This window comes from Ctenocephalides felis, unplaced genomic scaffold, assembly GCF_003426905.1.
Source record: "Ctenocephalides felis isolate EL2017-DRISC unplaced genomic scaffold, ASM342690v1 CF-g0.4_SCAFFOLD_02440, whole genome shotgun sequence".
NCBI classification, from domain to species: domain Eukaryota; kingdom Metazoa; phylum Arthropoda; class Insecta; order Siphonaptera; family Pulicidae; genus Ctenocephalides; species Ctenocephalides felis.
In genome coordinates this window covers 1-14,703 of record NW_020538594.1, presented here as the reverse complement: position 1 = coordinate 14,703, position 14,703 = coordinate 1, and the positions used below count along the sequence as shown (strand labels likewise).

Here is a 14,703-nt window from a genome sequence, read left to right as displayed (position 1 = left end):
ATCTAGAATGTTACAATTCTTAACTTGTTATAAACAATGTTATAATTCATAAACATTTTACTTATCTTTTAAATGGGCGAAGTCCCATTCGCCCTTTCTCTCTCTATAGAACGCAGGTCCATTAAAACGTCTCTCGCAAATCTGTCTATGGCGTTCCTAGCAGCTTCACTTGTCAGCATCACTTCAACAACATTACCTGGGGTAATTGTGCGTCTCAATGTCTCCTCCACATCATCCCGTAGAGCACCAAATCGCGGGCACACGAAGAACACGTGCTCAGCATCTTCGATTTCGCCCAAAACAAAATTTTCTCACGTCAGAAATTAGTTATTTTGTCGTACAAAATTTATAATTAGTTCCATCAGTTTTAATAAGTTACTAATAAGTTAGTGAGCTGAGTGATCCTCGCCTCTGGGTGCAGGTAGAATTTTTGTTAAAATGATCCCCATTAGTGGGGACATAGTGTCAAACAATGCTGGTGATGTAATCAATAAATCACACAATAATTTGAACACAACGCTATGTACAGGTATATCAGATATAGCCCGAAACCCGCTGACCAGCTCATGCGACGGTATGACTAGTAAAGTAGAACCAGTGGCTGAACTGTCACATATAATTCCGGAAAATGTCATTTTACAACGGAATGAGTCATTGAAGTGCCTTGAGAATCTGATAAATGAACTGCATATGATTGTCAAATCAAAGTCAAACATACATAAAGAGTTGAAAATAAAAACAGGCAACATAGCGGCCGTAATTAAAAGATTTATTGATTTAGACAACCAATTGTTAGAGGAAAAAGGCCGAACCACGGATGATACGGAAGTTATGATAAATGAAGTGCAATGTTGTGAGACAGCCCATATAGAAAAAAGTGTACGGCAGGACACAAGCAAAGCCACAAGAAACCGAAACTCACAACATATAAGCAATAATCAGGTTAATGAGAAAAATGGTTTGCCAAGACGTCAGACGATCATAGAAATATGTAATGAAGAAAAAATCGAGGTAAATGACTGGCATAAAGTTCAGCCGAGAAAACAGAAAAAAAAGGAAGCAAGGGTACATCTGTCAGAACAGGACTCTAACCATAAAATGATAAAAAATCATAGAATTTTTCCAAAACCAAATGCCTTATTAATCCGGCCGACCGAAAAAGTTAATTATTCCGAAATATTACGTCGCATCAAACATGATGTCCCTGATGACAAGGTAAATACGACAGTAGAGAAAATAAACAAAACCAGAAATGGAGACTTGTTGATAACTATTTCTAAGAAAAGTGAGGACAAAGGCCAAGGACTGCAACAGATTATCGCAGGTGTGTTAAAGGATGAGGCCGAAGTTATTTATAAGGGGCACCAAGAAACTATAGAAATAAGGGATATTGATGATGAAACCTCAAAAATTGATATCCAGATAGCACTACAAAAAGCAACCGGGGGAGCCTGCAACACACCAGCAGAAGAAATTAGGCTTCGTAAGGCATATAGAGGTACCCAGATTGCTACTGTAGCTCTTCCAGCGGCAGTTGTACACGATCTGCTCAAAGCAAGTAGCAAAATACGAATTGGATGGGTCAACTGTCAAATTAAAATCATCAAGAAACCAATTCGATGTTTTAAATGCTGGCTATTCGGACATTATGGATCACAGTGCAAGAGCGAAGTGAATCGGACCAATCTATGCTTTAGATGTGGACAAGATGGTCACGAAATAGCCAACTGTATAAATGCAGCAAAATGTGCACTATGCGCTGAAAATGGAAACTCTGAAAATATAGCACATCATGCCGGCACTCACAGATGTCCTCTATATAGGGAGGCCATAGAGAAAATAATGAACGCAAAAGCATGAAGATAATACAGCTAAACATGAATCATTGTGAGGCTGCACACGACTTGCTTATGCAGACGGTAAGAGATATAAAAATTGATGTTGCCCTCTTATCAGAACCTTACAAACATCTAACTGATTGGCCATGGGAAACGGACAGTACCACCAAAGCCGTTATTTGGTCCTGTGGCAAGTTTTGTTTCCAAAATGTTGTTAACAATAGCAACGCAGGATTTGTCGCAGCATCATTAGATGGCATACATTTATACAGCTGTTACGCTCCACCTAGTCTTTCTTTGCCAGATTTTGTCGATTTTTTAGATCGTCTTGTGGAGGATGCAAAACGACACCACCCCGTAGCGATAGCCGGTGACTTTAACGCATGGGCGGTAGACTGGGGAAGTAGGAAGACTAATGCAAGAGGTAAAGCACTTTTGGAGGCCTTCAATGCACTTGACGTGGTTTTACTTAATAGTGGTGATAAACCAACCTTTGAAAAGGGCAGTGCAAGCTCAATAATAGACCTTACTTTTGTTAGCAATAGCCTCGTCAGAGGAATTTGCAATTGGGAGGTATTAGATATCTACACTGCTAGTGACCACAATGCAATCATCTGGGAAATATCAACAGATAGAAACATTAGAAGACATGCGAAAATATCTAAAGCCATTGGGTGGAAAATAAAATCTTTTGATGAAAGCGCCATGAGAGTTGCCTTAAATTGCAAACCTATAATTTCAGAACACGCAGATGAGCATACTAGAGAGCTGATGGAGAGAATAACCGAAGCCTGTGATATCAGTATGACTCGTAAACATGGCATAAATCAAAGACAATCTGTGCACTGGTGGACTGAAGAAATCAGCTCTCTTCGTAAAGAGTGCCTAAAGAAAAGAAGGATCTCTCAGCGTGGATTTAGTCTCAGTAATTCTGCACAACTGGTAGTGGAATATAAACAAGCACGTAGACAACTAAATAAAGCTATCAAAGATAGTAAAGTTAGGTGCTGGAAAGAACTTTTGGATGAAGTCGAGGAAAATCCATGGGGAAGACCTTATAAGACTGTAATGTCTCGCCTCAAAAGCCAGCCAATACCTTCACCAACTTGCCCACGACTATTGAATAAAATAGTAACTACTTTGTTTCCACGACAACCTAATTTGAACTACCAGGTAACACATGTAGAACAGAATAATATTCCACTTATAACACTGCAAGAACTGATGGAAGCTTGTCATCGCGTTGGTAATAGCAAGGCACCGGGATTAGATGGAATTCCTAATATTGCCTTGAAAACATCAATTATGACATCTCCGACAATGTTTCTTAATGCATATAATACATGCCTGAAAGAAGGGGTTTTTCCACGAAAATGGAAACAGCAAAGACTAGTGCTTATTCCCAAAGGAAAAAAACCACCAGATGAACCATCATCCTATCGTCCAATATGCATGCTGGATACAGCGGGTAAAATTTTTGAAAGAATAATTCACCAAAGAATAGATGCAGTAGTTGATCCAATCCTAGCAGACAATCAGTATGGTTTTCGCAAAGGGCGATCAACTATCGATGCTATAAACTTGGTAGTTAATACCGCCAAGGAGGCAATTGCTGGAACCAGATGGAAGGGGGGTTCCAAAAGTACTGCCTTGTAGCTACATTGGATATAAAAAATGCTTTTAATTCTGCAAACTGGGATTGCATTATGAATGCACTCCGTGACAAGAACGTGCCAGCATACCTATGCAATATAGTCGCAAGCTACTTTACAGACAGAATTCTAATGTACCATTCACGCGATGGTACAGAAGAATACAATATAACAGGAGGTGTGCCGCAGGGCTCTGTTCTAGGCCCTTTGCTATGGAATATTATGTATGATGGCCTTTTGAGACTAGAGTTTCCAGAATGTGTGAAACTAGTAGCATATGCAGACGATGTTGCCATAGTGGTTGTCTCCAAACAAATTGATGACATCGTAAGCCTATTCGATATTACATTCAGAAAAATTAATCGGTGGATGGGAACAATGAATCTCCAATTAGCACAACAAAAAAGTGAAGCTGTTCTTATCACTAGTAGGAAAAGAATTGAGACCATCAAGCTAAAGATAGGAAATCTTGAGATCACGTCAAAACCTCACATCTGTTACCTTGGCGTAATGCTTGATGCTCGTTTGAATTTCAATCAACAGGTGGAACACGTTAGTGCTAAGGCGTCAATAGTTAGGACGAAACTTGCTCGACTGATGCCTAATATTGGAGGTCCTAAACAAACCAGAAGGATATTACTATCGTCAGTTATTACTTCAGTGCTGACATATGGTATCTCCATATGGGGTGATGCTCTTAAATCTCAAAAATCGAGGAGAATGGCAGGGCCCTTATACCGTCTCAGTGCTATAAGAATTGCTTGCGCATTTCGCACAATATCGGCGGAAGCAGTGTGCGTCATTTCAGGAACTGTGCCTCTCTTAGTCTTAGCAGAGGAAAGACGGACAATTTACCATAGAAGACATCAACAACTGTGTACTGAAAAGTTAAGATTAGAAGAACGGCAGAACAGCATTGACCGATGGCAGCGACTGTGGGATGTCGCTGTAAAGGGCAGATGGACGCATCGTCTCATTCCTAACATCAAAGTCTGGCTAAGTCGCAAGCACGGCGAAGTAAACTATTATACTACGCAAATGCTATCGGGGCATGGCTGTTTTCGAGCCTACCTACACCGATTCAAGCACGATAGCTCGCCGGATTGCCCATATTGTTTGGGCGAAATCGAAGGGGTAGTAATGTGTTATTTTACATCCGTGTGTGGGTCCTCACCCACACATTCGTAACAATATATATATATATATATATATATATATATATATATATATATCCCTAACTTACACAAAAAGATTAGTACTGCAAATTCTTAAAACTTATATAATCTAAAACAAAATTTCAAACTATAAAGATACAAAATTCAATTTTGTGAAAATACTACTTAGCCAATAAATTCTTAAATTTCAATATAAAATTATATATAAATTTGATATGAAACCTCGTAATTTAATTTCTAAAATTTATAATTTCTATAGTTCTGTAATTTATATTCTAAAATTTTCTGTAATTCTGTAATTTATATTCTAAAATTTCTAAAATTCTGTAATTTATATTCTAAAAATTTCTAAAATTCTGTAATTTATATTCTAAATTTTCCTGAATTTATAATATCTAAAATTTTCTGTAAATTTTTATTCTAAAATTTTCTGCAATTTAAAATATCTTCTGCATAATATCTAAACTTTGGATTCTAAAATTTTCTGTATAATATCTAAAATTGGATTCTAAAATTTTCTAATTTTTTTTAAAAATTAAGAAAGGTTGAGGAAGGATTTCACCTGAACGACATCTCTGATCTTCGCCGGCCGCGTAAATGCCTCCGATACATTTTTTTCCCAAGAGGATTTTATCTCCCTATCCGTTAAAATTATTAGGACTTCATAGCGCGGGATTAATACTCTCTTAGAAATTTTTATCTTTATAAACTGTATTGAATTTAATACTTCCTAAGCTTTATGCCAAAATTTTATATGCTGTTGTGATTGATTAGAAACAGCACAAGGAAATAATTTACCTCGTACTGGTAATTTAGTCAATCCATTCACGCTCTCAAATAAACAGTCCATAAAAATAAAAAAATCTCCAGTTCCAAATGTTGTAGAACTTCCATTTGCTTCCAAGTAACCGGTGTTCTGTAGATCATCCTCATTGCGTTGGGAAAAAACTTGAGCTGCCAGAAATTCATCCGCTTCATCTTATTTTAATCGAGATGATGTTCAGTTAATGAAGAACATCTCCGGAACAATCTGCAATTTGCATCATAGTCATAATAGCTTACAATGTCTTACCAGGAAGGCTCATATTCCTTCTCGTCTAAGTATGTAAACTTTACTTTATATTTTGCAAAATTATTGCGCATGCATTTTAATAAATGCGGAGGGTCAAACAACGGAATTATTTCGTGCCCATCAATTTCAAAACTCACTTCGTTCCAGTCTCTAGTTTTATAATCGTGTTCGGTGTCTTTCAATAACATATTAATAGCTTTACAGTTTGCGGAGTATTGGTCGCAAACTGTGGCTAAATTTTTAAATCAATACTAAATATTTTTCGAGAGATATCAACAATGAGACTTTTTATCAACAATCTGAACTATTGACTCCACCAACTGAAAAGTAAAAAGCAACAGACTGCTTCCATCGATCTTTAATTTGCTTCAACATAAAAACTACTGCATGATCTGCAAGTAAAAGCTGCTGTCATTTGCCTGTTGTTCAAACCCTATTTATATGATCCTTTTTCTGATCATATGATAAATCAGAAGATAAAGGTTTCTCGTCGAACATTAATATACAATATTTGCTGCAAATATCTTTTTTGCGAGAGATAGCAGCTTCTAATGATTGGAAAAGCTTATCGTTATTTCCAACATGTAATGGGATATGCGACAGTAAACTTCTTAAAAGTTTGAAGACAGACAAGAAATAGCAGGTCTTTGGCGACTTTTTATAAAATGTCAATGCGAGGATTTTATCTTCAAATGTGAATTTTCTTCCATTCGTTTTTTTTTTGTATGTTCTCTCAATTGGCATTTTATGACTTGCTCTCAAATTTAACGTCGCTGGAATACAAGAGAATTTTTCACCACATTTGATGCTTTGCTGAAATTTGTCCCGTAAATTTGTATTTTGTTTATTAATTCTTCGCACCTCCTGTATCAAAATTTTTGATTTTATCATACATTTTATGGACTCTGGGTGTCAAGGCATTGCTGCGTTTTTTTTGACACTCTGCAATAGTTTGTTTTTAAAAATACAAGTAATTAATATTATTGTAATTTTCAGATGCATAAACCTTTGTGAGAAACTGGTGTAAATCTAATTGATGGTTTTAGAAACATTCTTTGTCGCTTAGAGGTGCTCCAATTTTCTTTCGAATTAAATTTATTAAAATAAAAAAGTTTACTCAAAAAAAATCTCACGGTGCATAATTACCTGTGACCGGAATCCCTCTTATATGACAACAGCTCCCTTATGTCTTCCTTCATTTCATTAATTTCATATGATAATTTGGATAGAGTGCTCATGATACTATCCAACTTGTCCTCTGCGACATATATATTGAGACGAATGATTTTTTTATTGGAATTTAAAAGATTTTAATAAATAGTTTAAATATATAAACTTTAAATAATGTACCCATCTCCATATTGGGACTCCTCTACTTCTCCATGTTCAATTTCACATATCACTCCTGCAATAAATATTAACATGAATGTTTTGTTGAATGATATGATATAAAGATATTAAATAATGTACTTTTCTCTATATTGGGGCTATCCTCTATTTGTTCGTTTTTCTCCTGTTCACTATCAACACGGGATGTGAACTCTGCCCTCGCTTCATATACTTTTATTAGTTTATAATATGAAGATGTAGCTACACATCTCCCCGTGATAATTTTTGTATTTCACAGTATCAGGAAGGGGCTTACACCCTTATGAACCTTCAATGGAGAAATAGTTTGTTTTCTGGGCATTGAGAGCCCACTAACAAGGTATATTATGTTCACATTTGTCCTCCTTATCGTAAATTACGACATCCTATGTAGGCTGCATGTTTGGCGCGAACAATTTCATTATTTGTCCAAAATTCAACTAAAGATGAGTGAAACAATAAATCTTATCAAGGTAATACTTGCAAATAAAGGTTGTAGTACTAGTGGTGCACCATGTAGAGAACTCAAAATCCAAAATATATCAATAGAATACTAGTATTATAGAATGCAACATCAAGTTATACATCTTGAATTTAAAAAATATAAAGCTTTTGTATTGAAAACATAAGCTGAAAGATATTTACTTTCTGGTAAATATATTAAATTTAGATAATTGTTTTTTTTTTAAATTTCTTATTTCTATTTGGTAGAGTGTTACATGCCAATCCACTACATAAAAAGCATAACTCGTGTTTTAGTAAATCTAGAAAATTGTTAGAATGTGTCATTTTTTAATTATTTTTTAAATCGTCCGGATGATATTGAGCTGTTTAGTTACGTGTGCTATAATACGTTATATATAATTTTATTTGCTCATGAGTTTCTTGTTAAGCGAAAATAAATCTAAAAAAAAACAAACGCGTTAGTAAATCAGTATGTAATGTATTGTAAATTTGTCGGTAGTTTTCTTGAATTGTGATTTTTTTCGAAATCGATGTTGTGATAATAAAACTAAATAATGTGTTATTTAGTCTTTGAATATGTAAAAATAGTTAAAATATTTAGCAGTCACGAAGAAACTTTATTTGTTGAATGCTAACAAAATAAATTTGGAAATAAAATAAATAATTCAGAAAAGAAAATAAAATTAATATTAAAGAAAATAATAGGAAATGTTAAGATAATAGATATTTGTAGTCGATTTTATTTCTCCTTTGGTAATAGGAGTATTATGAATGGAATGAAAAATTATTACGTACATGAAACAAGAGATAATGAATGAATTGAAGTAAAAGCACTGTTATTGAGGTTCAACAACAACTAACGATTATATAATAACGAAATTGCGAATTGGAACCAGAACAATTAAGTAATTTTGGAAGTAAAACAAGATAGTAAACAATATGATTAATATTTACTATAATTACTCATTTATCTTAATATGACAGACGATATGATTATTTGAAGAGAGCATAGGTTTGCTCTTTAACATGAGCATATAACATGTCGTGGAAGGAATTAACTTTGATTGAGACAAATGCATAACACGAGGATTTAGTGTATAATGCACGATATTTCATATACAATTTTGATTTCGATAGTGTCAGTAATTATGATTTATTTACATTACAATTTTCTTGGTCTATTTGTTGAAGAATCACACATGACAATGAAAAAGGAAATTTGATTTATAATGATCATTTGATGGCAATGATTCGATGGCTTTATTGTGCCAAACTATTTGAAAAATCCAAATAGAAGTTAGTTCCAACACAGTCAAGGACATCTATGTCTTTATGATTGTGAACTATTCAAAGTAGTTTTCGACCAAATAGAAGAAAGCGCTCTGGATTTACATTATTAACCAAATATCAAATTTGAAACGTATGCAAAGTATGAATACTTCATACTTCGTACTTCAACATTTTTTTTATTTAATTTTGGATCTATTTGGCTACTAGATTATTTTTCTTCGAAGATCGATACCGAATGTTAAATAAAATGATATCTATAATTCAGTCCACGAAGGAATTTTGACACATTTAATAATTTTGAGATATTTAGAAAAGCTACCATCACAATAAATAGTATTAGCTTGAAGATTCTTCATCGCCATGCATAATTAATCAGAAACATAGTTTTAATTTGTCCGGATTTCTTAATCATGGATCAAATGGTATAACTGACTTTAGTTTAGTCGAAGAAGGAAGTGACATCACAATAAATAATATTCGCTCAAAGGTTCAAATCAAGAGGATTGTTTTTTAATTTGTACGCAAATCGAAACCATGTATAAAATGCTATAATCTATTGGCAAACGAAGATATTTCACTACTTATATAAATTATGCAAGGTCGTGAAGATTGATTTGTCCAATTCAATTGTGATTGCAAATCTTGGGACCTTCGACTGACTTAACTGTTCTCTGGTAAAAGTTCTTCCCAATCTTTACCAAATCACTTATGTTTATGTATCTACTAAGTTTGTTAAATTGATATAAAAAGGAAATTGAAACATGTTATGCAGCCTGGATATTATATAAAGAAAAAATAATATAGAGTAAATTCGATTCGCACTCGAAATCGATATTAAAAATTTGTATTGATATTTGCAAATATTACGAAATTCTTGAAGAAAATAATCATTTTTTAATGCAATAACTATATTTAACTAATTTTAAATATTCAACGATCAACACATGTAACTTGTAGGATAAACTTGTAAGATATAATAAAATTTTCTTTGTTTTTCACTAAACTTACAATTGGAAAACTACAACGCTTGAATACATTTCTACAATACATTCAATGTGATAACTTCAAAATGAATGTAAAATTATATGAATCATTAATAATATAATTATAATTACTAATAGCACATACTATCGCTATAATAAAAGTAAAACATGTTTCTTATAATTTTACTTTCATTTTTTTATCTTGCCACTATATTAAAGCTATACATATTTAACGTGGCATAAGATTTATTTTTGAACATACAAGAGACTGCGCATTTTGTAATCGATTTTATTTCTGTACTAAAACGAAAATACTCCATTTATATTTTTGAGTTCCATATACGTTTCAATGTTTGTAATTGTCAAATTTTCGATCCATATTTTATCTAAGTATGCTTTTTCATGTCGTTGCTTGTACCATGTAAACTCAAGTTGAATATTTTATTTTTTACTAGCTGACCCGGCAAACGTTGTTTTGCTAAGTTAGGTATTTCTAAGCAACTTCTAAAGAATAAAAAAGAATACTTTATTTTAGGAGTGGTAGGATGTATAGTTTGAATGGTACAGACAATGAGGTATTATAAACACAATAAACTTCAAAGTCCACTTGTATAATAATAAATTATATAATTCATAATAACAATATTCGTTTGATCATATTTTGTTAATACAATCAAACTGGAAGTTTTATACATTTTCTATAAAAATATGGTATAATTCAATCCAAGTCTTTTTTAATCTTTATCCGTGGTCAATGTTCAGTTGGTCATTTTTGCCCCACACAGATTTTAAAGTGTTGAATCTCACTCAAAATTAACATTACATTTTATAAAACAATTAAATAGTTAAAATTTACATTAAGGTCTCGTGAACTAAATCACAGTGCTCACAACCCAAAAAAACTAACAACAAAAGGAAATACTTTTGTTATGGATTTTCAAAGATTACTGTTTATCTCCTGATAGCAAAGTTATAAGAATCAAGGTTATAGCTGGTTATACATCTTTTCCCCTCTACTTTCAAATATTTTTGTTGAACAATGCTAAACTTTACTAATTTTTAAGATATTGGTGGTGAATCTTATTAACTCCAGATCTTCATATATTACTATCCATTCTTCGATAAATTCATAGAAAAATTTTCCAGTTTATTCTTCAAAATTAGTGGAAAATAACCATTATTAAATTATATTTTACATTGCATTATCCAATGATTGTTGAAGTTCTTCATCTTTTCCAATTTGTAGAGTGATTCAATAAAACATGCACGATACCTGACTGTGTCTAAAATGCATGGATTTTGACATATCTTTTGAAAGGAATACCTTCAGAATTGTACTCATTTTTCTGCTATACTTGTTCTAGTACCCGAACTGTCCATACATTTAATTGAATGCGAGCATTATAATCAATTTTCAAAATATTTTATTCCAGAGAACTTGTAATTATGTGCATTGACATTTTTACAGATGTGTGTTCCAAAGTAATATTATCAACCGAATCTTCTTATTTGATTAGTGGTCTGTTATATCTGGGAATAAGTTATTCGACAAAATGTCCCCTTTAATCGATTCCAAATTTAGGTTTTTAATTTAAATAATCTAAATAAAATAATGATATAATCTAGAAATATTTTATAAATACTAATGAATATAAAATTATGCAATTAAGACTGAGCCCAATCCGTACAGCCATGTTAACGTTTTACCCCGAATTGTTATATAGCTATATAAAATGAACATTTCTCCTTTATGAATTTGATTGAACATATGTACATTTCCAACATGAGTACATATTGTGATAAATTTCAATGTGTTTATTTTGATTTTCCTTTTTTGCAACCGTGTATCCAATTAGTGGCATCTTTGTTATCACCATGACTTGTAAATAGTATGTTCGGGAAGTAATTGGAAAAAGACCCGATCAATAACAGCATTAGTATCTGAACAAAATAAAGAAAATTCTGTATGTGGGATATGTTAAAATATTTCAATTTTTTTATTGCAAATTGGAATGCTGGAAAATCTTTTTTCTGTGCACGACCTATTTGGATGATGAAATCATGTAATATAATGCAAGTTCGTACTGCTGATACTAAGCAATTTTCAAACAACTTTGTTTCCGAAGATCTGTGATTTCCGAAGATTACTATCTGTGTTATAATCCAATTTTCTTATTCATATTGCTGTCTATTATAACTTGCAATAAGTAATTGGACAGAAATGTCTATGGAGGCCTCATCGATGAATTCCAAATTTAGGATTTCATTTGAATAACCTAAATGCTATAATAATATAATTCATAAAATGTTTTGGTAACACATTATTCACAATTGTAATGAAAAATTTGTATTGTAAATAGATTGTACTGTAAATATTTGTAATGATTACTTCCATATCTAATTAAACTGCACTTATGTTGATGTCACATGTCATAATGCGATCTTCATAAGCAATTTTCAAGCAACTTTGTTTCCGAACAACTTGTACTTGTATGTACACATAATTGAAATTTTTATGAATATGATTTCTAAAATTACTATCTGTGGTATAATCCAATTTTCTTATTCATATCGCTGTCTATGGTGTCCCCTTCGATGAATTCCAAATTTTTCAACCTATATGCAATAATAATATAATTCAGAAAATGTTATGGTAACACATTATTCACATTAAACCAATAAGTACTTGTACAGCACAGCGTTTGAAACAAATTTATTTATTTTTTCATAAGCAAGCCTTAATCAATCAATAATAATAGAATTATTTCAAGCTGTTGATAAAAGAATACAAATAGGCAGTGAGCAAACACTTGAGAATTAAATAAAAACCTCATAAAATCAAAATAAGCATTCTTATTAACATTTAAAAATATATAAATAATTAAATTTTAAGATTAAAAGAATAACACATAATCTGTTCCAACTTGACAACCATCTATTTGACGTGAGTAGGCGATACTCGATACATCTGTCATTTGAATAATATTGTGTGGGAAGCCATTTTGAATCAAGTGCTGTTTACCAAAAATTTTCAAATTAAAAATGTAAAGTTTCTACGCAGATTTGAAATATTATCTCACCTTTTGGACAATCTCTGGATTGGCACGAATTTTTCAAGACTAAGACTGGCCAATCCATTCAGCCGTTTTCGAGTTTTATTCGGACATTTGAAAGACAGCTCCATTTTTATATATAAGATATATACGATTTTTAATTTCGGAAAAAGGAATGTCTTCCACATGGGCACCACTTTTTTTTATTGTCTTTCGAATTCTTGAATAAGAATTTTTTGTTCATTTCACTATTGAATTCTTGGATAAAAATCGGAGTCTTTCATGCGCTCTAAGTCGCACTATTATATCTTGTATCTAGATACGTCGTGGATTTAAGGATCTAGAAAAATGGACGGCGACAGAGTTTAGATTTTTCATGCTATACGCAGGCCTAAAAACTTATCTGCCCAGAACGCTATATAAAATTTTTCTTAACTTTCATGCTGCTATGAGAATTGTATGTTCAGAAACTCTAATAAAAAATTATGGGATCAGGCATTGGTATTGATCGAAAATTTTGTTTGCGATTGGTAAAACTATATGTAGAATGCATGCTTGTATATAATACTCATGGTATTTTTCACATGATAATTGATGCAGTAAGGGAAGAAATCAGTGTTGACCAGTACAGCTGTTTTCCATTTGAGAGTTTTTGGGACAGTTACTAAAATTGATTGATTGAGGACCTGCAAAGCCTTTGCAATAAGTATCATGCAGACTACTCGAACAATTTCATGATAAATCAAATGTAGATCCAAATGATATTGAAATACATAAAAAAAATCCAAGATTGATTTTGTTAAAATAAATGGATATAAAATATATTCGTCAATTAATAAGATTGTCATATATTGCTCCCGAATAAAAAGATAATGGGTGTAGAAGAAATAATTGAACAGGAATCACATTTACTTTTCGAGGGTTTCTCTTACCCTTTCAACCCACATTTGAAAACAAAGTTGTAAGGTCTTTGCTCATACATTTTTTTAGCATTGATGTAATCAATTGCTTCTTGCTTGTTCTGCCAGTCAGAGTTAGCTGAATCGACTGTAAAAAAAAAAACTTATTAATACATTGCATATTGACTGTAGAAACATTAACTATAGAAAATATTTGTATTTACCAAATCCCTGAAGATATCCATATTTTTCCACTTTTCTTCTAAATCGTCTAATTCTCATTCGTCTTAATAGGTAACATAAAGTTAGTTTTTTTTTTCACGGATTTAATCTGTGAAGCTGATGCCTCGTAGAGATAGAGCTCAGAGTGTTATCGTCTGAGCTCTCAATACACGATTGATTTTGAGTTCTTTTTACATACTTCTTCACGTTTTTATAATCGGTGGTGCTTCTCATAACTTAGCCTCCAATTCAGAGTAATCTCTAAACGAAGGAGGCTCGCACGCCTTCAGCATCTTACTTAGTTTATAGCCTGCTGCATTTTCTGATCATAATTACATAGTCTTCTCCTCATTTACAGCCCATGATGAGTGCACGTGTCCGCATGAACCCTCTTCTTTTAAAAATCACTATATCCCATGAACACTATCAAATATAATGGTACCAATTTTGAAATTTATTTATTACTATATATTAGTTTATTACTATAACTATTATAGTTATTACTATAACTAATTATTTCAAATATTTAAATTAAAATAAAATAAAAATAAAATTATTTAAATTAAATAATTGAAATTATTTAAATTAAATAATTGAAATTCATTTTAAGAGAACTTACCTCCATGTTCACTTATTTAAAATTTAACTACGTAAACTTACTAACTACTTAAACTTACTACAAATAC

At 32.2% G+C, this 14,703-nt stretch overlaps 1 protein-coding gene across 1 annotated transcript; it reads left to right on the top strand.

Moving 5' to 3' along the window:
* Positions 1 to 1,877: 1,877 nt before the first annotated feature.
* On the top strand, positions 1,878 to 3,084 carry LOC113380875 (the record flags this gene model as incomplete). The annotated part of the gene is made up of 2 exons (XM_026619939.1): positions 1,878 to 2,512; positions 2,672 to 3,084. Coding segments are annotated over exons 1-2 (1,048 nt in total), but the record flags the coding sequence as incomplete, so codon positions are not given.
* Positions 3,085 to 14,703: the final 11,619 nt, after the last annotated feature.